This window comes from Staurois parvus, unplaced genomic scaffold (genome assembly GCF_062004578.1).
Source record: "Staurois parvus isolate SC_StPar_1 unplaced genomic scaffold, SC_StPar_1.0 ptg000392l, whole genome shotgun sequence".
Classification (NCBI taxonomy): domain Eukaryota; kingdom Metazoa; phylum Chordata; class Amphibia; order Anura; family Ranidae; genus Staurois; species Staurois parvus.
In genome coordinates, this window is record NW_028318188.1 from 2,140,903 (window position 1) to 2,166,814 (window position 25,912).

Sequence of the window (25,912 nt, forward strand, 5' to 3'; positions counted from 1 at the left end):
CAGCTGAAGCTTCCATGTGCAAAAGACCCATTCAGTAAAGGTTTTAATATATAATCCATGAGATTGAGGTCCGTGTTTTGAACGGTGGTCCTCATTTCTTTTATGTTGCAGAAAATATATTTTTACAACTTTCCTTGTGGACTTGGGTTTTTTGCTTTTCTTTTCCTGGACTAAGGGCCCTGTTGTCTGTTTTTAGTAGATACGTTTTCCCATTGAAAAAAATAAATAAAATAAAATGTGTCATTGAATGCTTGCGCATGTTATGGCCAGTCTATGTTCATTGATGTGCATTACAGCATGATTTGACGCATTTCCATTTACTTCAGTGGAAAAAACAGGCAAGTTTTTTGATTGGGCTGTAAAAGCTACCTACTTTAGTACATCTTTATTGGTTGTACTTGAAGTATTTCATTTTATAACAACCATGTTCTTGCATGCCCCAGCTGCAGAAATTGGCATTGGTAAGGCAGCCAATCCATTCAAAAACACTGTAATTAGGCGAATATTCTAGATATTTGTCTGTACTGATGAGTGTCAGCATGTACTGTAGGATTTATTCTCACTGGCAGCTGCAGTGGATTGTGGTCACAGAAAAGACTGCATTTTGCATTGGCCAGAACTGCACATTATATCTGTCCGGTCTAATTGGCCTTCATTTATGTCATTCACTTTGTTAAATATATGTTACAATTTTCTGTTCTGCTCTTGTGAATGCACACAGAGAACAAGGGTTTGTTTACATCTACCTAATAGAAACTGCTAAAACTGCTGGATGCAGCATTCGGTGCATACCAGATGTTCAGCAGGTTCGGTTATATCCTTCAGCTTTAAAGCAAGCAGTGGCCTAAGAACTAACCACTTTCCCTGCAGAAGATTTACCCCCCTAATAACCAGGCCATTTTTGCTATTTGGCAGTGCACTATTTCAGCTGGTAGTTGCGCAGTCATGCAACAAGGTACCCAGATGAAATTTGTGTCGTCTTTTTTTTTTTTTTCCACACAAATTGAGCTTTTTATGGTCTTATTTGATCACCATTGGGTTTTTTTGTGTGATCTAAACAAAAAAAGACCGCAAAATATGAAACAAAGATATTTTTTTCGGTTATAAAAATATCCAGTAAACTCAAAGTTTGTCGTAAATTTAGGCCAAATTGTATTCTACATGCCTTTGATAGAAAAAAAAAATACAAATATGTGTATATCGGTATGTGTGAAAGTTATGGCGTCTACAAACTAGGATGGACACACACACACACACACACACACACACACACACACAATTCTGAGGAAAATGGGTTGTTCCAGACATTGTTCAGAAGAACAGCGTACCTTGATTGGAGAGGGGAAAACATATAAAGAAGTGCAGAAAATGATAGGCTGCTCAGCTAAAATGCTTGCAAATGCTTTAAAATGGCAACCAAAACCTGAAAGACTTGGAAGAAAGCGAAAAACTACCATTCGAATAGATAGAAGAATAGCCAAAATAGCAAGGACTCAGCCAACAATCAGCTCCAGGAAGATCAAAGAAGGTCTAAAGTTACCTGTGAGTACTGTTACAATTAGAAGACGCCTATGTGAAGCCAAGCTATCTGCAAGAAGCCCCCGCAAAGTCCCACTGTTGAATAAAAGACGTGCTGAAGAGGTTACAATTTGCCAAAGAGCACATTGACTGGTCTAAAGAGAAATGGCACAACATTTTGTGGACTGATGAACGTAAGATTGTTCTTTTTGGGTCTAGTAGCCGGAGACAGTTTGTCAGATGACCCCCAAACACTGAATTCAAGCCACAGTACACTGTGAAGACAGTGAAGCATGGTTGCGCAAGCATCATGATATGGGGATGTTTCTCATACTACGGTGTTGGGCCTATTTATCGCATACCAGGGATCATGGATCAGTTTGAAGAGGTCATGCTGAATTATGCTGAAGCGGAAATGCCCTTGAAATGGGTGTTCCAACAAGATAACGACCCCAAACACACCAGTAAAGGTGCAACATCTTGGTTCCAGACCAACAACATTGACGTTATGGAGTGGCCAGCCCAATCCCCGGATCTTAATCCAATAGGAAACTTGTGGGGTGACATCAAAAATGCAGTTTCTGAGGCAAAACCAAGAAATAGAGAACTGTGGAATGTAGTCCAATCATCCTGGGCTGGAATACCTGTTCACAGGTGCCAGAAGTTGGTTGACTCCATGCAACACAGATGTACAGCAGTTCTCAGAAACAGTGCTTATACAACTAAATATTAATTAAGTGATTCAAAGGAAAGCAAAATCTTCAAACATTTTTCAGTTTATATAGTGAATGTTTAAGTTTGTAAAGAAGAATACAAACACTGCTATTTTTTTGAACAGTCTAATATGCACTTTTCTTCAATTTGTTTTAGAGGAACACAAATTTGATATATTTTTCTTCATGTTTTGATGTGGAATAGAATGTGTAGGGTTCCCAATGCATTTGTGTGTATGGAAATAAAAGCTATTAGGAGGATTTTGAGCTTTATTCACTTTTTTCAACACACTGCTTTTATTTTGAATACAACTGTATATAGGAATTTATGCAGCTTTTGATCACATTTCTTGAGATGCTAAAATGCCGGGGCAGTACAAGCACCCCTCAAATTTTTGGAAAGTAGATACCCCAAGGAATTTGCCGAGAGGCATGTTGACTCCATCGAAGATTTTATTTTTTGCCATAAAAATGACAATGGAAAATGACAAATATTTTTTTAATTTTACACAAAGTTGTCACTTAAATGATATATTGCTCACGCATGCCATGGGTATATGTGGAATAACACCCCAAAACACATGCCATTTCTCCCGAGTATGGGGGTACCACATGTGAGAGACTTTTTGACAGCCTAGCTACATACAGATCCCCGACAATCCAATGATCACCTCCAGGTTTTTAAACGGCATATTTCCTTATGTCATTTCCTCACTACTTATCACAGTTTCGGAGGCCCTAAAACGCCAGGATACTACAAACACACCCCAAATGACCCCTTTTTGGAAAGTAGACAACCCAAGGAATTTGATAAGAGGCATGGTGAGTATTTTGCAGATATCGTTTGTGAAAGGATTCTGAAAGGAAATAAAATACATTTTCATATTCTTTCTTCGTTTTCCAAAAACGTATGATCTCAACAAATGAGATCAGCAAAATACTTACCATGCCCCTTAGCAAATAACTGGAAGTGTTTACTTTCCAAAAAGTGGTCTTTGGGGAGTGCTTCTACTATCCAGGGCCTGTCCCTTTTCATTTTTTTTTTTTTATCCCTTATTAATGGAAATATCCTCGTGATAGAAATAGGCTGTGGCAGGGTACTCTTTTCTGAGAAATCTGGGGTCTATTAGACTCTAGATCTCTCCTCTACCCTTAAAGCATCTGGTCGCAACAAGATCGGTGTGATCAGATGCTTTCCCAGTTTTAAAATGGTGCTGTTTATTTCCGTGAAACCGAAATGATGAAATGCTCATAGCTTCCATTTGCTTAGACCAAAGAGATTAGTGGAGGTATTCTGGTCTCCAATCAGCTCTATGGTCAGCCACTGGAACTGCGGGCTGCATTCTCGGGTTCCCCGGTGGGACGGAAGAGCCCAAGAAAACCGTGAAAGACAGCAGGAGGGGCTGGATGTTTTTTCCCGCTGCTTGTAAAAATGATCCAGCAGCTAATGAGCCGCAAGGATTGTTTTTACATGAAAGCCAACTGCCAGCTGAAAAAAAACGATACCAGGATGATGCCTGTAGGCATCATCCCGGTGTAACCACTCAAATTCCAGCGACGTACCAGTATGTTGCGGGTCCTTGTTGGGCATATGTGTTACAGTACGGAATATGGGCATATGATAAATCTCGTCTGTGGACCAATATGTCCGCAATTCATTCCTTTTTGTAATGCCCATGTTGAGGTTAGGCCCAAAAAAATTTTACATTCGGAAACCATGATAGGTTTCCATATGAAGTGTCTGGCAAGAACTGATTTTGGGTGAGCGGCAATGTACTGTTGTGCATATACATTGCTTTGGCTCACAAATCAAGTCATACATTTCTTCTGTGAAAAACAGCAGAGTGGCTAAATGCTAGTGCTGGCAGCGATCCTGCTAACACTGCATTTTTGGAAACACTATACTAAGGAGGCACTAGTATAGTTCTATTATGACTATATTGATCTATACAAACACTATGCTAGTAATGGCAGCGATCAGCGACCTATAGCTTGAGTGCAATAGTGTGTGGGCAATCTAATGCTAGCTGACCCTGGCTGGGAGGGGAGCTTACAGATCCTGATGTTATCTTATGTCGCAAGAGCAGTAATACAGTAATAAGTGAAAAATTCTATATACTGACACTTACTACTACTGTACTAATGGCACTGGCTTGGTGACAGGGCGATCAAAGGATTAAATGTGCTAATCTAACGTGTGTAAAATGTAGTGCTTTTACTGAGTGCCGTGTTCGTTCTTCTCTTCCTGGAGCGCTGGGGGGGGGCACGCACACCTGGAAATAGAAAATTACATAAGGGTACGTTGCTTTGCCGAGAGCTGCTGCCCACAATGTGCAGGCATCAAGTAGTTTACATTTTTTTTTTTTTAAAAACCTTTTTTTTATTTTGCTATTTTTATTTATTTTTTTATACTTTCATCAGAGTAGAGCAATGTTACCATAGTAACATTTTACTACTATGGCTGATGATTAGGGTTTTTTTTTAGGGGGTTTTTTGGAAGATTAATTTTTTTTCAAAGATCATTGCTCTGCAATGCAGTATTTGCTTTGCACTTTCATGAATGGGATAAGTTCATGACAGTTCAAAATACAGTGATTTGTGATTTGGTTCCAGCTGGTCGCATGGTACAGGGTGCTGTGATTGGCTCCATGCACCATGTGAGAACTCCGGGCCAATCATGGCTCACCAGGAAGAAAAGCAGTCATAATGTCATCGGTGGACACATCAGACGCACCCCCCCCCCCCCCCCCCCCATGTTGCTACAGCATCAGAGACGCACAGGTACGTCTCTGGTCCTGTAGCTGCCGCCCGTTCGCAGTACATTGCGGGTGGGCGGAAAGTGGTTAAATGTGAGAAAATGCTTATCCGGTTAAAAAAACACTGCTACATATAGTTTGTTCTTAGGAGAAAAATCTCTTACCTTTTTTTTGCTGTTTTTTTTTTTTTCAGGTTGGAAGCACCATGAACTATGGTCTTTTACCAGAAGATACCATTGTGCCTACTACAGAGTATCCTATCACAGCAAGGTCTCCAAGTCGAGAATACTCTCGGGAAGAAAGAGAAAAAAAGAAGAAGAAAAGGAAAAAGAGATCCCGTTCCAGATCACATTCTCCAAAGATTCATTATGATTCCAAAACCCGTACCCATTCAAAAGTCAAGCATTCTCTTCCCACAGCTTATAGAACAGTTAGACGCTCCAGGTAGGCTTCAACCAGGCATATGCAAATTGATTTTATTCCTGTACTACTAAAAGTACACACAGCCAGGTTTTCAAGTGAGTACTTGAAGTGTGCAACAGCTTTTTAGGTTCCGCGATTTTTTTTTCTTTTTTTAAAGTCACCTAAATACAGGGTGCATCAGAAACAAATTGGGAATTCGAAAAATGGGGGGGGGGGGGGGAAAGAGAGTTAATGTTCACAGAAATGTCACCAATCAAGTTGCCTTAATTACGGTTTCGGTTCTTAATCTGCTTTACTAGTCACACGGATGTGTATGTAACCAGATTTGCTGCTGAAAATTAGATCAGAGTTGTCATGGGACAGAATATTGTGATTTCATACTGGGCTCTTGTCTGAAGAGTGATGCAAGTTTTTTGTTTTTTTTTTTTTTTTTTTTTTTCCCTCTCTCCTACTTTTCTCATCTGTATAAACTAATACTGTTTTTTAGTGTAAAATTATTAATTTAACATCCTGGTATCCAAAGGCTAAACCTTTCAGATAATTTCTTGCAGTTCCACTGCCTTTTAAAATTATGTAACTGAAAATTGATACCTGAGGGAATCTGTTTTTCAGCTCCGTATACGCATTCTGATAACTGAAGCAGTGTGAACCTTTTGTTCTGAATACAGGGCCAATAACTTGTTTGGAAAGCTATAGATGACACCTTTGCCATTAAGGTATGGCTGTAGGTACAAATCGATCTTTATCTACATATTTTTAATATTGTCAGCATACCAGTAAAGCTTTGTATTTTATGATATTAAAAACTGACTTCAAAAAGCACACACTTCTAGGACAACTTGTCAAGATTGTGGACTATGAGACGTGTGAATAGGGGAAAGTTATTGATTTGTGGGGGAAGAGAGGTGTGAGATGGGTCCACTAGTAATGTGAAGGGTAGTAAAGGAAATAGGGAGAGAGGTGAGGAGGGGGGGCAGTGTATGAAGAGAAGCCATATGGCATGGGACTTAGCTGCAGAAGCGGTGTGTGGAGGATGATAGAAATTGATGTCTATAGAGGGTATCAAGCATTAGGCAGTGGAGGAAGATAAAAATTAGCAATATTTTTGGTTGTGTTGCAAGTCCACCCTGTAAAAGCAAGGTAGTCTAGAACTTTTCTTCTCTAGTTGCAGTGCAAGGATGCAAGATCTTCCATTGACATTAGTTTAATGAATTCTAGAAAACTACTGCTCCAGCTTAGAAGTTGTGTTCTTTCACAGGAGCAGCATGCATCTTTTTATTGCATTCATCAGGTGCATCAAAACTGTTTTTATATTTTTTGATTAGGTTGTTGACATGAAATCGGTAAGATGAGATTCCAAGTTTACAGCCAGGGGGGGTGGGGGTGGGGGGGGTGTGTTAGGGTTGATCGCGGTTATTTTTATTTATTGACCAAACCATGATGTGCATGTTCCCTTGTGCCATTTGGTAAAGTAATTTCAAAAGAGAAGTATAGCAAAAGTTTTTTTTTCTCTTCTGGGTCACTTAATTTTGCACTGAAGCCCAATGTCTACTGATGTCACAGAGCAGATTCAGGCTCTGGAAGGATCCCGACTTTAATGCCTGACAACAGCCAGCTGTTCCCACCCCTCCCCCTCCCAACCCTGTCACTCTAGAGAGGGGAGGAGCAGAAAGTGGTGGCTGACATTTCTTTGCTCAGAGTGGACCGAGAATTGAGTGATCATAGAGGTTGAGTATGTGTGCTCACCAGGGTAGCACAGGTGTGGTCCTATTCCCCTGACGATGCTGAGTGGCAGTGAAACATGTTGGATAGGGCTTAACTGGTGACGTCATTACGCCAAGGTATATCTGTTCTACTGGTGGTAGGTTAGAGATTTATTGCCAAAACATTTGGTATATTTTAACCATTTGAAAATCGTTCAATGTATGAACTCATCACTGTTGATTGCACATTCTTTTTATAGTGGACTCACTTCTACTTTTAGATTATATTTTTTTTGTGTGTGGATGCGCACTTACCGTATTTTTCGCCGTATAAGACGCACTTTTTCTTCCCCAAAACTGGGGGGGAAATGTCAGTGCGTCTTATGGAGCGAATATGGAGCGGCCGGTCGGGTATTTCCACCGCGGCCGTGTCAGAATACTGAGCCGGCCGCTCAGCTCTGCAGCGGGACCTTACCTGTTCCTCTATCCAGCGGCGTGCTGTCTTCCCGGCTTCTGTAGTGTGGGCACTGGGCATGACAGCCGGGTGCCAAGTGCGCATGCGCAAGAAGCGGTGCTTTTTGTGAATGGTAAGGTGGTACCTGGGACACATGACAGATCCCAGAAGCCGCCGGACCAATCACAAAGCGCAAGTGCTTCTCGCTCATGCGCACTGGGCACCCGGCTGTCATGCCGAGCGCCATTACAGAAGCCGGGAAGACAGCGCGCGGCTGGATCGAGGAACAGGTAAGATCAAACAAAAACTCTGCGGAAGTAAGAGCGGGTACCTGTCAAATTCAGGTACCCGCTCCCCACCTCCCCAAAGGTCAGCAGTCATCTGGACTGTCCGCAGTCTCTGGTCATCCCTGTGCTGTCCGCAGTCTCTGGTCATCCCTGTGCTGTCCGCAGTCTCTGGTCATCCCTGTGCTGTCCGCAGTCTCTGGTCATCCCTGTGCTGTCCGCAGTCTCTGGTCATCCCTGTGCTGTCCGCAGTCTCTGGTCATCCCTGTGCTGTCCGCAGTCTCTGGTCATCCCTGTGCTGTCCGCAGTCTCTGGTCATCCCTGTGCTGTCCGCAGTCTCTGGTCATCCCTGTGCTGTCCGCAGTCTCTGGTCATCCCTGTGCTGTCCGCAGTCTCTGGTCATCCCTGTGCTGTCCGCAGTCTCTGGTCATCCCTGTGCTGTCCGCAGTCTCTGGTCATCCCTGTGCTGTCCGCAGTCTCTGGTCATCCCTGTGCTGTCCGCAGTCTCTGGTCATCCCTGTGCTGTCCGCAGTCTCTGGTCATCCCTGTGCTGTCCGCAGTCTCTGGTCATCCCTGTGCTGTCCGCAGTCTCTGGTCATCCCTGTGCTGTCCGCAGTCTCTGGTCATCCCTGTGCTGTCCGCAGTCTCTGGTCATCCCTGTGCTGTCCGCAGTCTCTGGTCATCCCTGTGCTGTCCGCAGTCTCTGGTCATCCCTGTGCTGTCCGCAGTCTCTGGTCATCCCTGTGCTGTCCGCAGTCTCTGGTCATCCCTGTGCTGTCCGCAGTCTCTGGTCATCCCTGTGCTGTCCGCAGTCTCTGGTCATCCCTGTGCTGTCCGCAGTCTCTGGTCATCCCTGTGCTGTCCGCAGTCTCTGCTCATCCCTGTGCTGTCCGCAGTCTCTGCTCATCCCTGTGCTGTCCGCAGTCTCTGCTCATCCCTGTGCTGTCCGCAGTCTCTGCTCATCCCTGTGCTGTCCGCAGTCTCTGCTCATCCCTGTGCTGTCCGCAGTCTCTGCTCATCCCTGTGCTGTCCGCAGTCTCTGCTCATCCCTGTGCTGTCCGCAGTCTCTGCTCATCCCTGTGCTGTCCGCAGTCTCTGGTCATCCCTGTGCTGTCCGCAGTCTCTGCTCATCCCTGTGCTGTCCGCAGTCTCTGGTCATCCCTGTGCTGTCCGCAGTCTCTGCTCATCCCTGTGCTGTCCGCAGTCTCTGCTCATCTCCTGTACTGTGTCTGCAGTCCATTAGTTCAGAATTTTTTTTTTCCTGTTTTCTGCCTCTAAAACCTAGGTGCGTCTTATGGTCAGGTGCATCTTATACGGCGAAAAATACGGTATTTTGTGATACAGTGTTTACCATCTAGTATTTGAATGTTTAGTAGATGCAGCTTCGGACACATAGCTTTATACTGAGCACAAAATAATTTTTATGTTAAAATGAAAGAGTGCCTCATGGTGTGTGTCCCCTTTTTAAAGGCTGTCATTTTCTTATTTTGGTAGCATTGCACTGTAAATCTCCAGCCATGTATGTGTGGTACAATACTACAGTGCTAGAGTCTAGACCAGCAATGGGCAAACTGCGGGCCGTATACGGCCCGGCGGACCTTTTAATCCGGCCCGCGGAGCTAGGCTCCCGCAAGGCCAGTGGTCGGCAAGCCGCGGCTCTTTACAAATTTAGATGCGGCTCTCCTGTGTGCCGGGCGCCCGCTCCCCTCCCTCCTCTCCTCCTCTCCCCTCCTCTCCTCTCGGATGGCCGCCCCCCCTCTCGGATGGCCGCCCCCCTCCCTCCTCTCGGACGTCAGGACTCTGCAGCTGTCAGGATGTAGGCGGGGCAGCCAGGATGTAGGCGGGGCAGCGTGACGAACTCCTCTCACAGTCCTCCCTGAAGACCAGAACGGCGCGGGAATACGAGAGGAACGCGCGGACCAAAGGTAAGTGAATTGACACAGGGGGGGGACTTACTATATGGGGGATGAATTACTATATGGGGGACTTACTATATGGGGGATGAATTACTATATGGGGGACTTACTATATGGGGGACTTACTATATGGGGAATGAATTACTATATGGAGGACTTACTATATGGGGAATGAATTACTATATGGGGGACTTACTATATGGGGAATGAATTACTATATGGGGAATTAATTACTATATGGAGGACTTACTATATGGGGAATGAATTACTATATGGGGGACTTACTATATGGGGAATGAATTACTATATGGAGGACTTACTATATGGGGAATGAATTACTATATGGAGGACTTACTATATGGGGAATGAATTACTATATGGGGGACTTACTATATGGGGAATGAATTACTATATGGAGGACTTACTATATGGGGAATGAATTACTATATGGGGGACTTACTATATGGGGGATGAATTACTATATGGGGGATGAATTACTATATGGGGGATGAATTACTATATGGGGGATGAATTAATATGGGGGATGAATTAATATGGGGGATGAATTACTATGTGGGGGATGAATTACTATGTGGGGGATGAATTACTATAGGGGGGATGAATTACTATGGGGGATGAATTACTATAGGGGGGATGAATTACTATGGGGGACGAATTACTATATGGGGGACGAATTACTATATGGGGGACGAATTACTATATGGGGGATGAATTACTATGGGGGATGAATTACTATATGGGGGATTAATTACTATGGGGGATTAATTACTATGCTTACTATGGGGGAATATTACTATACTTACTATGGATGACACATACACATCATTCATCTACTCTTGGTCCGGCCCCCGGGTCCAATATATGAACCCATTGCGGCCCTCAAGTCAAAAAGTTTGCCCACCCCTGGTCTAGACTGTACAACGCAAGCATTTCTTGCTGCTTCACTTATCATGTGGACTGTACTTCCTGCTGGCACATTTACTTGTTCTGCATATTTGTCTGAGTAAAAAAAAAAAAAAAAATGGCTTTATTGTACAAATCAGTAGTAAAACCTACTCTGCTCTCCAATCCTTTGTTGGCTTGGTTTTCATTTCAGTTTGATATTATATTTAAAACACCTTGTATAGTTACAGTGGTTATAGAAAAGTTTCACCCCCCTTTAAAATCATATTTTTCTGCTTTGCAGCCTGAAATGAAGACACACAGTTTTTGTTTTATCCAGCTGTATTTACTCAGTGCAACTTATAACATCCAAGTGAAATATATAACACCAGCATGATAAAAAATTTAAAAAAAAAAATCAAAAACAGAATCACTGAGTTGGAAAAAGGATCACCCCTTGTCAGTATTTTGTTGAACCACCTTTTGCTTTAATTACAGCCTTTAGTCTGTTGGGATATGGCTCTACTAACTTCTACTGCACATCTGGGCTTTGCAATATTTGCCCACTCTTCTTTGCAGAACTGCTCAAGTTCAGTTAAAGTGTTACTAAACCCAGGACCCTGCATTCCCTCTATCTGGTCTCCCACAGTACACAGAACATGGAAATGCAATTATTGTGGTAAATATAAACAGCTAAATACCTTTTCTCCTTAGCAATATACAGCAGTCTTGTGACTTCTGTCAGTGTCCGGGTGAGCACTGGTTAAAACTTGTAGGAGGAGTTTTCATTCTGCTCTGATTGTCCTATGAGAGTGCCGATTGGCTCTGTGCTGATCACATGCACTCTCCCAAAGAAAAAAAAAAGTGAAAATACTGTAGCCATGCACACTAAACGGAGTATGTGCAGAGTGACTCCTAGAGCTCTGTACTGTCAGCAGTACGGCCTTTTTACACAATGTGGAGTATAAACCCCTTAGGTTCAGCAGTTAGTATAACAAGCATGTCATAGACATGCATATAAAGACTGATTTTACTGTGGATTTAGTAACCATTTAAATTTGATGGTGACTGTTTTTAGCTGCAGTCTTCAAGTAATTCAACACATTTTCAGTGGGGTTTAAGTCTGAGCTCTAACTAGGCTATGCAATGACATTCACCTTTATTCTCCTTCTTCCACTGTGTGATCATTTTTTCTGTGTGCTTTGGATCATTGTCATGTTGGAAGGTAAACCTTCCCATTGACAACTTTCTGGCAGCAGATTTTCCTCAAGAATTTGACAGTTTTTTGCCCCATCCATTTTTCCTTCTATCCTGACAAGTGCTCCAGTCCCTGCTGCAAAGAAACACCCCCATAACAGGATATCACCACTTCCATGCTTTACTGTAGGAATGTTGTTATTTGGATGATTTATTTATTTCAGGTACTTATATCAATTTACACAGCGCTTCACATATATATCATACATTCACATCAGTCCCTAATCCTCAAGGGGCATTCAATCTAAGGTCCCTAACTTACATTCATACATACACACACACACATACTAGGGTGAATTTAGATAGGATCCAGTTAACCTACCAGCCTACCAGTCTTTGAAGTGTGGGAGGAAACCCACGCAGGCGCAGGGACATGAAAATGCCATGCAAGTGGTTCCGTGGTTGGGATTCAAACCAATAACCCTAGTACTGCCTGGCGGAAGTGCTAACCATTTAGCCACTGTGCTGCCCCATGACCTGTATTGGATTTCCGCCAGACATATTGTTTCGTGTTTAAGCCAAATAATTACATTTTAGGCTCAATTGACCATAACACTTTTTTCCAGATGGCCTGAGAATTTTCAAGGTGCCTTTTGGCAAAGCTCAGTCATGATTGCATGGGGCCTTTTATGAGGAGTGTCTTTTTTTTTTTTTTTTTTTTTTTTTTTTTTTTTTTTTTTTTTTTTCTTGCAGTCCTCCCATACAAGCCACATTTGTGGAGAATATTGTCACATGTACACAATGGCCACTCTTTATCATAAATTCCTGCAACTGCTTCAGAGTTGCTGTAGGCCTTTTGTTAGCCTCTGACTACCCATAGTTCATTATTTGCACTACCAGGCACTGAAATGCACCAGGAAAGCTCTTTTCATGCTGAGCTAATCAAATTGACCTCAGCTGATCACAGTTAAAAGTCAAATGGCTTTGTGTGACATGGAGAAGGTGATTAGCTTCACCTGATTGAGTTTACAAGTCATTTTTAGGAGGGGGATGATCCTTTTTCCAACTCTGTGATTCTGTTTTTCATTTTTGTTTTTTTTTCTGACATGTTGGTGTTATATCATGTTGTAAATACAGCTGGATAAAACAAAATCCATGTTTGTTTTCATTTAAGGCAGAAAAACAACAAAATGTGTTTTGTTTTTTTTTTTTTGTTTTTTTTTTTTAAAGGGGGGTGATTCTTCTATATACCCACTGTACATAATTTGAAAAGGCTGCCTTTACCCACTTCATGCTGAGTAAAGATTGTAGGATATAAAATGTATATACTGTATACCAGCCTTTCTCAACCCGGGGGGCCATGGTGTCCTGGTAGAGAAAGGCTGTTAGTTGTGCCCGAGCTCCCGATCACCAGCCGCACTGTGCATCGGCACTGGGAGCCGTCAGCCTGCTGGACAAAGTGAAAGAAAAAGAAAGGGGCGTGTCTTCTGTGCTCTGTCTCCCCCTAGAGTGCAGTACCCTGTTATGTGAGCAAAGGTAAGGTACTGTAAGGGTTCATGTACACTGCAGCTGATAAACTGACCTTCAGAAGCTTTTCTACAGTTTTTTTTCAGCAGCCCCTGAACTTTCCCTAATGTTTTCCTATGTGTCCATGTACACACAGTTGTTTACAGTCTTTTTTTTAACACAGCATACCCCCCCACATGCATGGTACCGCTACCCATTCACATAAAAAAGCTGTAGTGTGGAAAAAAAGACCGGATTCATTCTTTGACAAGTCCTTTAATAAAAGCATGTCCCCCGAAGTAGATCCAAAGTCAATCACAGTGTACGCCGCTGCTCTGCAAAAAAAAAAAAAGAGGCTTCACTACCAACCCTGGTCCCTGACCATCTGCTCAGAAGCTGGTTTGATAGTTCTTAAATATGTCAGGGGCGGGGCCATCACGTATGTGACTAAGCCCCGTGTGACATCAGTGACCAGCATGCCCGGTTGATGATGTCACAGGGTGGCCCTGCCCTTACATATTTAAGAACTTTCAATCCAGCTTCTAAGCAGACGGGCAGGGGTGGCGGTAGACATTGTGGTTGACGTTGGATCTACTTTGGGGGACATTCTTTTATTAAAGGACTTGTCAAAAAATAAGTGAATGAAGGAGTGACTCCTGTCTTTTTTCACACTACAGCTTTTTTTTGTGAATGGGTAGCGATACTCATTCATGGGGGGGGGGTTCCAGATTCCGATAAGCCCACAGCCCAGGGTTGTAGAGAAGAGGCCCTTGTCCCTCACCCCCTTTCCTGACCTGCCGGACTGCATGCTCAGGTAAGGATTTTGGGGGGGGGGGGGGGGGCCATTTTGTTTTTTTGTTTTTTTTGTTTTTTTTTTGTTTGGCCTGGGGCTTCCTCTCAAAATCCATACCAGATCCAAAGGGCTTGGTATGGATGGGACATAGTTTTTTTTAAGTTATTTATTTGCCGGCAGTTCTTTCTTTTACATTCAGCTGTCAGTGGGAATCTCACTGACAGCTGAAACATGATGCATGCTTTTTACTACTAAAATACCATATGACTTGATAAAATAACTCATGCGGTATTTTAATAGCCTTTTTTAGTGAATTTACTATTTTTCTGGGCATTTGGGAGGGTCTCCTAAGGTTATCTTTTAAAAACGCTTCTAAACACAAACGTGCATAAACACGGTATGCAAACGTGGCTAAACTGATGTTTTTTAACCTATGTTTTCCAGCTGTCAGTTTTCATTGTTCAGAAGAGTTTTCCCAAACGCCCTGTGTAAATGAGCCCTAACTTTTCATATGGCTGTATACGTGTGTGTGTACACGTGTCTGTGTGTTCGTATAACCTTGTCCCTCTATTTCTGTCCTTTTCAGAACTGCTTTTTTAGGACTTGTTCATAATAGCAGCAAGGACTGCTGCTCCTCTGAAAATCAATTCATGCTCAGATTGCTTTTCAGAGGCATTTGACAGGTGGTAAAGAGGCAATATGGGGCAGCACAGTGGCTAAATGCTTAGCACTTCCGCCTGGCAGTACTAGGGTCATTGGTTCGAATCCCATCCACAGCACCACCTGCCTGGAGTTTGCATGTTCTCCCTGTGCCTGCTTTGGAGTACTCCGGTTTCCTCCCACACTCCAAAGACATGCCGGTAGGTTAATTGGCTGCTGTCTAAATTGGCCCTAGTATGTGTATGTATGAAGGTGAGATAGAGACCTTAAATTGTTAGCCCCTTGAGGGTTAGGGACTGATGTGAATGTACGATATATATGTAAAGAGCTGCGTAAAATGACAGCGCTCTATAAGTACCTGTAATAACCTCGTAAAAAGCAGCATCACCACACCACAACTGCGTGAAACACTGCTGTATTCGATATGCATCTGTGTACATATGTTCTTTCTGCTCTGCACTATTAACAACTTTGCAAGTTTTAGGATCTAGTGCCAAAAAAAAAATCTTCTCAAGGTGTTTTGCAGGGTGGGAGGTTTGCTTGTCCAGTTTTACAGAGCTGTGATTGAGTTCCTTGATTGTAATCCATTTAGTCCTACAGCCCGGTGTGTTGTTTTTCTAAGATGTCTTAGTTCTGCACATTGTGGTGTTCGACTTTTACAGCCGACCCAAATAGTTTTTGTGTATTGTTTTTTTTTTTTTTTTCAGGACAGTTAATGCTTTACTTTGGTGGCAGATTTATGTAATTTCTGCACCCCCAGATATTTATCCAAAAAAATGTCTGGATAACATTTCTGTGCAGAAATGTTAAACTTAGTCAATGTATGCATTTTACTTTAGGAGAGCTTTAATAACTTTATGTTGTGACATTGTGATCCACACAGAAAAATAAATTGGTTTGTGTAAATTGTTAAAATAAAATTAGAACATGATCAGGTCAGGTTGCTAAGAGCACAGATTAACATGAGGTCGTATATCTTTAAGGAGAAAATCAAATCCCACTACCCAGCACACTCTCATTACGTGTTCTGCAACATTTTGAAGGCAGTATCCTAACTTAAGATCTCCTCTGTGTCCGTGAATAAACACAGAGAAAATAATTTTATTGCAAGTACATAAAAATCATATTTTTTTGGAGATTGCCATAAAAGTGTATCGTTGTATTACCTGTGCATTAATGCCTATTCAGGATGCAGAGCAGTTAGACACCAATGGTGCTCATCTTATCTGGGTGGACAATGGTAGCGATTGGTTGCAAACACATACAGCATAACCAGTTGATATGTGAGATGAAAGTGAATGGCTTCTGCGTCGCTGACTAAATCAGGCCATAACTAGCTAGATTGCTTTATGCATGTGGATACTTTGAACCTGTTGAAACAGAACCTATTCTAGTACATATTGCAAAAGCTGTCAAATGTTCAGCTTTCTTGACTCCTGGCTTTCAGAGTTATTTGTATGTCAATAATTCTTGTTATTTTAGATCACGGTCACCAAGAAAAGTTTCTCAGTCCTCAGAAAGGAGAAGAGAAGATGACCGGGCAGTTTCATGTTCATATCGTGTTGGATACGGTCCTGGAAACAGCAAGAAACCATCACGGTAAAATAATTTTTCACATTGTATAGAATGTTTTGCTTGAATACCTTTACTGTACTCTAATTGGGGAAAATGCCTGTCTCAATTAGATCTATCTGTTAAAAGATGTAATTTTATTAAATTCAGTTTGCTAAATCACTTTCTGTCACATCTATTGGTGGTACACAGGGAATCATATATGGTCAGGTTATACTACTGCTGCCTACAATAGGGTTGAAAACTGGCAAACAAAACACTTGTAGGCCAGCCCAGGATAACCCCCTCACCCATCACAAAGTTCCCAGCACACTTTCCAACCAGCCTGCAAACAAACCAAATTGACCCTATCTAACAATTCACATTAAATAGAGTTTAGCTGCACACATTTGCAAATATATGTGGAAGCTGCAGTGCCACTGTCAAGGCTTCTCTGTATATACTGCTATTCTAACACTATAGTTTTGAGTCTCACAAGTTGGAACATTGAGCATTGGATACATTAAGAGCAGGTTTTCCAGGAGGGAGCCCACACTCCCTGAGGTAGAGGGACACATTGGATGCCCAGCAAGAGCACAATGGCAGCTGAAGGCATTAAATGTGACCCCACCACCCAGCATGCCTCACTGTTGCGGTAACAGGAGCATTCTTAAGACCTACAGTTTTAGGCCAGAAATAGGCAGGTTTGTTCTTCAGTAGTCCTCTGGGGTTGCAAACTAGAGAAAATGATTTTGCTTCATTCTCCGCTTTCTGTTCCCATCTCCCCAATCTGGGACTAATGTTATCCCTTATGTTCTGCCTACCTTTGTCCTTGTGGATCGGCTTATGTTGTGACCTATATAGAGAAAAGGAGTGAGCGCCTAAAGAAAATAAGAAAGAGCGGCTATGCACACAATTGGGTACCAAGAACACCATACAATAGGAATATCTAAAATCGAATCGTGCAGCGCTAAAAAAGGGGGTTCAATACAGTGTCCGAAAAGACAATAAAATCAACTGATATATATCCCAATTTCAAGGGAGTATGATAAATAAATTAATCAGATAAATATATAAAAAAAATAAATGTATAAATATAAAATTCCAATCAGGTGACTTTGGTGAATCTTGATCCGGCAAAAAGTGCTATAGTGGTGTAGGTAATACGCAATCACCGGATGTGCATATGAATTTCGCCTTATACAAGTAAATCCAGATGTCCTCTGATGGGGCCTGGAGCTGAAGGGTCTTCCCTCTGGGGGATGGGTCATCAGATATGAAACAGTAAGCCAGGTGCCGGGGTATCCTAATCCTTTCTAGGAATGGAACTGTATCACCAGGTATCCGTAGAGAGTGTTAGCCCATTCTGGGATAGTAGGTCTGTGGGTTTAAAGCACTCCCCCAGGGGGTGGGAACAGGAATACTCTCAAAGTGTAGTAGGTAATGTACAGCATCTAGCATTAAAGATGGCCGCTGGAGCTCCACGTTGCTCCGGCAGAGTGACATCACGGCGTGGTGTGGCTCCTCCTGCCGCGTATCGTGTGCAAACACGTTCTCAGAGGGAGGTCGCGCTTTAAACCCACAGACCTACCATCCAAGGACGGGCTAACACTCTCTACGGATACCTGGTGATACATTTCCACTCCTAGAAGGGATTAGGATACCCCGGCACCTGGCTTACTGTTTCTTATGTTGTCACCTACCCCTTCAATCATGATGATTTTATGAGATTTCTGGCACAGATTTGGGAGCCATTTCACACCTTTGTAGACCATTGTCCTAGCAGATTCAGGACCAGACAATCTTTTTAGGCACAGAACCTTTCTTTCTCTTGGCTTCCTTCTTGCAACCTGTTTTTTGTAGGGACCTGAGTATATTCATGTTGACCACATCAGGTTGTGAGTTTTTTTCTTCCCTATGCAGGATTTTGTTGTTGTTACACCTGTTTTGGTAGGTTCCAGTTGAAAAGCTTCATCCAGCTTCAGTTTTCCTTTCCTTGTAAAGTAACTCCCCTCTGGCGGTGACCTTACTTTTGAGAGCATCAGTTTGAGTCTCTGTCTTCCCTTCGGTCATGTGGCAAGTTCCCCTAATTATTAGGGAGCACCTCAGTGGACCATGAGAAAATAACTTTACTGTGAGTACAAAAATCCTATTGTGTATCATTACTGTGTACTTTTAAAATTACACAATAACATTAGAGGATCTTCAATCACCATTGTGAATGGTCCTTCAGCTTTGCGGGACCTGGGAACAAACTTCTGCTAGGAAATCCGAGTTGAAGTGGGAGCGGGTACCTGTCAAAACCAGGTACCTGCTTCTCCTCATAAAAAAAGTTTCCAAAACCTGGTAGAGGAGGATAAATGGAACTTTTGGGTGAAGTTCCACTTTAAAAATTATTTTAGTGACTGGGCTTACATTTTTTTGCTGAACTTCTGGAACTTCTGCATAAGGGGGAAAACGTGCCATTCTCCTATGATGCAGTGCTCAGGCCTAAGTGGCTGATCACTATTGGTAAAGTGGCAAAATCTTGTCAAGTATGCACATTTACATGTGTGTTCACATATTAGAAACAAAGTCAAACTATTGATACCTTTCTCTAAAGCCTAATTTCTTTTTACAGCTCGTCCGCACTAGAATTCATCTTCTAAAATGAGCAGTTTTCTTTGGTTGTGGATTTTAATGTTGTCAATGTGGACCTGATATATTTTTTTTTCTATATTAACCACTTTAGCACCATTCCATAGCAGAAATACTGCTACAGGGTGGCAGCAGTGCGCAAAATCACGTGTGTGTGTGTGTGTGTGTGTGTGTGTATGTATATACATGCATTTCTGGGTAGGGGGCACGCGATCCCTACCCACGCCGCCGTTCGCGAGCTCAGCTGTCAAACGTCTGGTTCCGGCCAATGTATTCCTGCTGGCATCCGGCGATCTCCGAGGATTTTTGATGGGGGTGAGACCTGTATGTAACAATATAGATCTCTCCCCTGTCAGCTCCTGCACACTGCTTTGTATGGCTCTGTATAGCAGAGGCATACAAAGCAATGCGCTTAGTGAAACACACACACAGCCCCCATAGTAAAACAGCACACAGTTAACCCTTTGATCGCCCCACGTTAACCTCTTCCTGCCCAATGCCATTAGGACAGTGTCAGTGATTTTTATTAGCACTGATCACTGTATTGGTGTCACTGGGGATGTCAGTGACACCAAGTCAGTTCCCCCAAGTGTCAGAATTTCCGCAGCTGTCCCGCTATAAGTTGCTGATCGCTGCCATTACTAGTAAAAAAAAAAACAGTATATATACCGCCATTTGTAAACACTATAACTTCCATGTAAACAAATTTAAATGTATTGGGATTTTTTTTTTTTTTTTTAGCAAAGACATGTAGCAGAATACATTTTGCCCTAATTTTTTGACAAAATTGGATATTTTTTTTATTTTTTTACTGGACATGTTTAATAGCAAAAAGTCCAAAATAATTTTTTTTTTCCTCAAAATTGTTGGCTTTTTTTTTTTTTTTTGTTCTTATAGCGCAAAAAATAAAAAAACGCACAGGCAATCAAATACCACTGAAAGAAAGCGCTATTTGTGGGGAAAAAAAAGGACGTCAATTTCATTTGAGTGCAGCGTTGCATGACCACACAATTGTCCATTAAATGGCGCCGTAACGTAAAAAAAATGGCCTGGTCGGGAAGGGGAGTACCGTATTTTTCGCTCCATAAGACGCACCTGACCATAAGACGCACCTAGGTTTTAGAGGCAGAAAACAGGAAAAAAAAATTCTGAACTAATGGACTGCAGACATAGTAGAGGAGATGACCAGAGACTGCAGACAGTACAGGGATGACCAGAGACTGCGGACAGTACAGGGATGACCAGTGATTGCGGACAGTACAGGGATGACCAGAGACTGCGGACAGTACAGGGATGACCAGAGACTGCGGACAGTACAGGAGATGACCAGAGACTGCGGACAGTACAGGGATGACCAGAGACTGCGGACAGTACAGGGATGACCAGAGACTGCGGACAGTACAGGGATGACCAGTGATTGCGGACAGTACAGGGATGACCAGAGACTGCGGACAGTACAGGGATGACCAGAGACTGCAGACACAGTACAGGGATGACCAGAGACTGCGGACAGTACAGGGTGACCAGAGACTGCGGACACAGTACAGGGATGACCAGTGACTGCGGACACAGTACAGGAGATGACCAGAGACTGCGGACAGCACAGGGATGACCAGAGACTGCGGACAGCACAGGGATGACCAGAGACTGCGGACAGCACAGGGATGACCAGAGACTGCGGACAGCACAGGGATGACCAGAGACTGCGGACAGCACAGGGATGACCAGAGACTGCGGACAGCACAGGGATGACCAGAGACTGCGGACAGCACAGGGATGACCAGAGACTGCGGACAGCACAGGGATGACCAGAGACTGCGGACAGCACAGGGATGACCAGAGACTGCGGACAGTACAGATGACTGTAAGGTCCCACTGCAGAGCTGAGCGGCCGGCCCGGTATTCTGACACGGCGGCGGTGAAAATACCGGACCGGCCGCTGTATATTCGCTCCATAAGACGCACTGACCTTTCCCCCCATTTTTTGGGGGGAAAAAAGTGCGTCTTATGGAGCGAAAAATACGGTAAATCCTCAGGAGGGCAAGTGGTTAAAGTTTAATCGTTGGCCCCTAAGGCTAAAAAATCTCTGGTGCATGCAGCTCTGCATGCTGATAGTTAAACCTCCTTAAGGCTAAGTTCACACCTATGCAGTTTGTGTTTGATCCATTTCTGCAGTGCTTTTTGTGGTCCGTTTTGCGTTTTTGCACATGCGTTAACATTTACGATGCGTCTGTTTTTTTTCTTGCTAGGCAGATTAAAACGCAGCAAAAACACACTACGTGCTTTTCTGCAGCGTTTCCATTGAAGTCTAGAGAACCAAAAATGCTACTGTTTGCGTTTAAAAAAAGTCCCTGAACTTTTCTGAAATTTACACTGGGTGAAAACTCGGAGATGTGAATGTGTCCCATAGTAAATAATGTACTGTAGTGTGTTTCTGCAAAACCTTGCGGAAAATGCTTAGGTAGGAATCTAGGGTGAGTCTCCATTCACACCATGTAGGTGTGATGGAGCACTGCTGTTTTTGCATGTTTCTGCACTGTCATACATTTAGGGCAGCCCAATAATCTCGATAGGCTGGCTTACGCACGAGAAAAAAATTATCTGGCCCTTGTTTACCAGCCAGGCACAGTGACGTACCCATACATCGCGGTGAACTTCCTGAAGGTAGCATGAGTTTGTCAGCAGGTTTCAGCCAATGATTTTGGCATTATACCTGCTGATCTCAATCACAGCACAGAGTTCTATGTTTACAAATGCACAGAAATCTGTACACACACATCGATTTGACTGTTTCTTCTTCCTGAAATAGACACTAAATTCACAGAGAAAAAGCAGCCAGATCTGGGAATAAAAGCAGCACATTGCACTTGTTAAGCACACTGTAAACCCCTTGATTTCCTCTTGATGCTAACCCCTTGTCAGCCAGTGTCCTTAGTACAGTGTACAGCAGGGGTACTGAATTAAAATTCATAGAGGTCCAGTCCGTAAAATATTCTTCCAACAGAGGTCCGGATCGCATGTTTGTGCCATGGTTCAGATTCTTCACATCACAATCCCCATCTCCTGTTAGGTTCATCTCTGTGGCTGGAGAACGGTTGTGAAATTGAACATGTTCCCAACCTGCAGAAAAATGTGCTGTACTTCATCAGATGTATGGGGGTGCCATTAATTATTAAATGCACCCCCACACATTGCCACCTATGGCACATTTTCACACACACCAAGCGGCTTGGTGCAGTGCGATTATTTTTATATATATATATATATATATATATATATATATATATACATATACATATACATATATATATATATATAATTTTTTTTTTTTTTTTTTTTTTTTTTTTTTAATAGAAGGGTCAGGAACGTCTTCCCTGTCATTCTTTATGGTAGGACAGCACTTTAAAATGAATAGGCTGATGTGTGCTTGCAAAGTTCTCTTTACATCACAGTTCCCTCCCTCTCACATCAAAATCCTGCTTCACATTACTGTTCTCTGTCCCCCAACTACTGTCCTCTGCCCCTCATTACTGTCCCCTGCCTCCCCATTACTGTCCTCAGCCTCGCTATAATTGTCTTCAGCCCCCCATTACTGGCCTAAGTCCACACAGAATTGTCCACAGCCCCCCCAATAAATGTCCTCAGCAGCCCATTACTGTCCTCAGCTCCCCCTCACATTACTGTCCTCAGCCCCCTATTGTACTTATCCCCCCATTACTGTTAGCCCCCCCCCACTCACATTACTGGCATCAGCCCCCATTAATGTCCTCTGCCCCCCTATAATTGTCCTTAGCTCTCCAATAATTGTCCTTAGCCCCCCACATTACTGTTCTATCCCCCCTTTATTGTCTTAAGCAGCCTTACTTCACATCTTCCCCCTTCCTCCAGTCCTACCTTACACAGTAGAGTAAGAGGCACAGGAAGTCTGGACAGAGACCGGGAGCTGCAAGCTGATGATTGGTTGCTAGGACCAACCTGATATCTCGGGAAGCAAACCCTCCATGCTGAGCTGTCTTTCCTCCCATTGTAGGCTATGAGGATGACAACGTTGATGAAGCTAGGTTCAACAGGCTTCTAAATGTCGGGACTGCAGCGGTCTGAGCAGGACAGAGAGTAGTTCCGTATGCGGCCCGTGAGCCACAATTTAGTGATGCCTGGTGTACAGTATTATCACTGTATTAGTGTCACTTGACATCAGTGTCAGTGTGTGTCCCTCCTAGTCAGTGTCTGTTGTCGCCGTCATACTATAAGCCAGTGATCACTGCCATGACTAGTATAGCGTCTATAGCTGAGAAAATTCCAGTATGCATACCATAGTTTGTAAACACAAACCAGTTCATATACACTTATTGAGATTTATTTTTTTTTAACCAAAAGGCATGTAGCAGAATATACTTTAGCCTAAATTTCTGAAGAAATTTGATTTTGCTGCTTATGTGTAATAAAGTAGAAAATATAGGATTGTCTATTGGTGAACAGTAAACATCCAGTTTCTGCAGTTTTTTTTTTATTTGTTTTTCATCAGTATGAGGTTTCCTCCAAACACTGCTGCCTACGTGCCTTGCAGAGATGTTTTACCACATTACTATGTCGTATTTTAATTCAAAGCTTTTCATGTAGGATATTTTCAAAATTTATGTGCAAACTTCTATGTATTGCCAATTTTTTGTAGAAATACCACAGCTGTGTTGTCCAAATACAGACATTAACAAATCTTTTAATTCTTTTTCAAGTTACATTTGTTTCTGAAAGCATCTGACAACAGATGTGATCATGAAGATTGACTCCAGGTCTGCAGATCTTGCTGTGCTTTATAGTACTTTTCCTCAGCATATAAACCAGATATCAGTCTCTGTGCCTGCAAGAAGAGCTTTGTGTTTTTGCACACTGTATACTCCTTTTTGTTGCCACTTTTCCAGATTCCTGATGTTTATCTGTACTTAACTCTATATTACTAAGTGCAATGCAGCTTTGCCATAACTGTACATATCTGTACATGTACAGGTATACAAAGGCTGCTGACTAGTTAGATGAAGCAACAGTTTTAATAAGGCTTTATGTGGAGACTAATGATCGAATTAATAGCTCGCTGACCATTATGAGTTAACACTCTGAAAAATATTTTTTATTGTTGCTGCACCTGATACATTTTCCTTTGAGGACCCATTCACACTAGAAACTGCATACATGCAAGGAAAAAAATGTGTGGTAGATGTGCAAATAAGTGCATTTTATGTGCATTTAGATGCAGTTGATGCATGTTTATGTGCCGTTGACTTGCGCTTTTGTGTCTGTATTTGTCCTATGAGGTCACTTGATTATTTCCCTGGCCTTCTATGTTTACTGTGATGCGTTGCAGTGCATTTGCATGTGTTTCCTGTGTGGAAAAATGCAGCATAGTGTATTTCAGGTACTTGTATTGCGCCATCAATTTACGCAGCCCTTTACATATAGATTGTACATTCACATCACTGCCTAACCCTCAAGGGGCGTACAATCTAAGGTCCCTAACTCATCTTCATACATATACATACCAGGACCAATTTAGACAGGAGCTAATTCACCTACCAGCATGTTTTTGGAGTGTGGGAGGAAACCTATGCAAGCACAGGGAGAACATGCAAACTCCAGGCAGGTGGTGCCGTGGTTGTGATTTGAATCAACAACCCTAGTACTGCCAGGTGAAAGTGCTAACCATTTAGCCACTGTGTGCTGTACTTTTTTTTTTTTTTTTTTTTTTTCCCACTGCACTGGTGTGAACTGTGCCCATAGGATAGCCTGGATTTTGGATTAGCTTATGCAGTTGGAGTTCAGAAAAAAAATGCATTCAACTGCACCTGGTGTGCATGGGCCCTTTGTCAGTTTAGTTGAATTCATCAGGAGATGTGGAATTTGCCTACATATTCATACCCAAAAGACTTGATTCTGTAACTGCTGCCAAAGGTGCTTTCGCCAATTACTGAGTAAAGGGTTTGAATACTTAACCCCTTGATGCTAGCCCTTTAAGGGTTTCAGAAGACGGGAGGCGGGCACGGTTTAGGGTCATGTGAACGCTGTGTCACGGTGGTCACATGATCGGGAAAGGTCCTGATCGAAAGAGGAGATCGGGACCTTTTTCGTGAGTACCGGACATATGTGCTGGAAGCGCGCAGGGCGGGCGCTCTCAGCATATATGTTTTCTTTTTTTAATAGAACGCAAATGTGCGGTCACTTTGCATCTAGGCCCAGATGCCGTGAGGCCGCACATTTGCGTTCGGCCGGCGCCAAGAGGTTAAAGAGTAACTCCGCTTTTGTTGATAAAAAACATTCCCCTTTGTTAAAATCCTTTGCAATGTACATTGATCACTCAAACTTTGTTGCAGATTCCTACCTTTTGTTCTGAAAGAATGGCGGTTTGTATCCATGTACAGAGTGAATTGTATGGCAATGGTTTCCTAATTATCAGTTGCTTCACCTGCAGGGCTCTGAGGAAAATTGCATCTCATCCTTTTAGATGTGATTTCCTATTGGGAGCATCTCACCAAAAATACATTTTTGTTGCAGAGGATGCCTGAAATCTGACTTCTGGGAAAATCAGTGAGCCAGTCACACAAGCAGGAAATTTTTTCTGGGGGGCGTTCTGTACAGAACACCTCCAGGTAGCCATATTGCATTACATTTACAGAAAATTGCAGTGGCTGCAGATTGAAAAGGAAAGGTATTTTTTTATAACATTCAATTACAGTATGGCTTGTGCCGCAATTGTATAAGCTATATTATTTTTTTTTTGTTTTTTTCCCACGAAAGAGGAGTTACATGTGATATTTAATTTTTTCTTTTTAATAGATTCAGACTTTTCTAAAATTCTGTTTTCACTTTGTCATCGTAGGTTCTGTTTTCACTTTGTCATCATGGGGTA

The 25,912-nt window shown here is 42.7% G+C and overlaps 1 protein-coding gene across 5 annotated transcripts in view; it reads left to right on the top strand.

The window, feature by feature from the left end:
• SFSWAP (splicing factor SWAP) overlaps positions 1-25,912 on the top strand; it is a 233,342-nt gene that overhangs the window by 143,097 nt on the left and 64,333 nt on the right. For all 5 annotated transcript variants that reach the window (XM_089686134.1, XM_089686136.1, XM_089686133.1 and 2 more), the window contains 2 exons: positions 5,181-5,431; positions 16,309-16,425. In XM_089686134.1, coding sequence (XP_089542260.1) covers positions 5,181-5,431; positions 16,309-16,425 — 368 coding nt within the window. The remainder of the gene's footprint in view (positions 1-5,180; positions 5,432-16,308; positions 16,426-25,912) is intronic.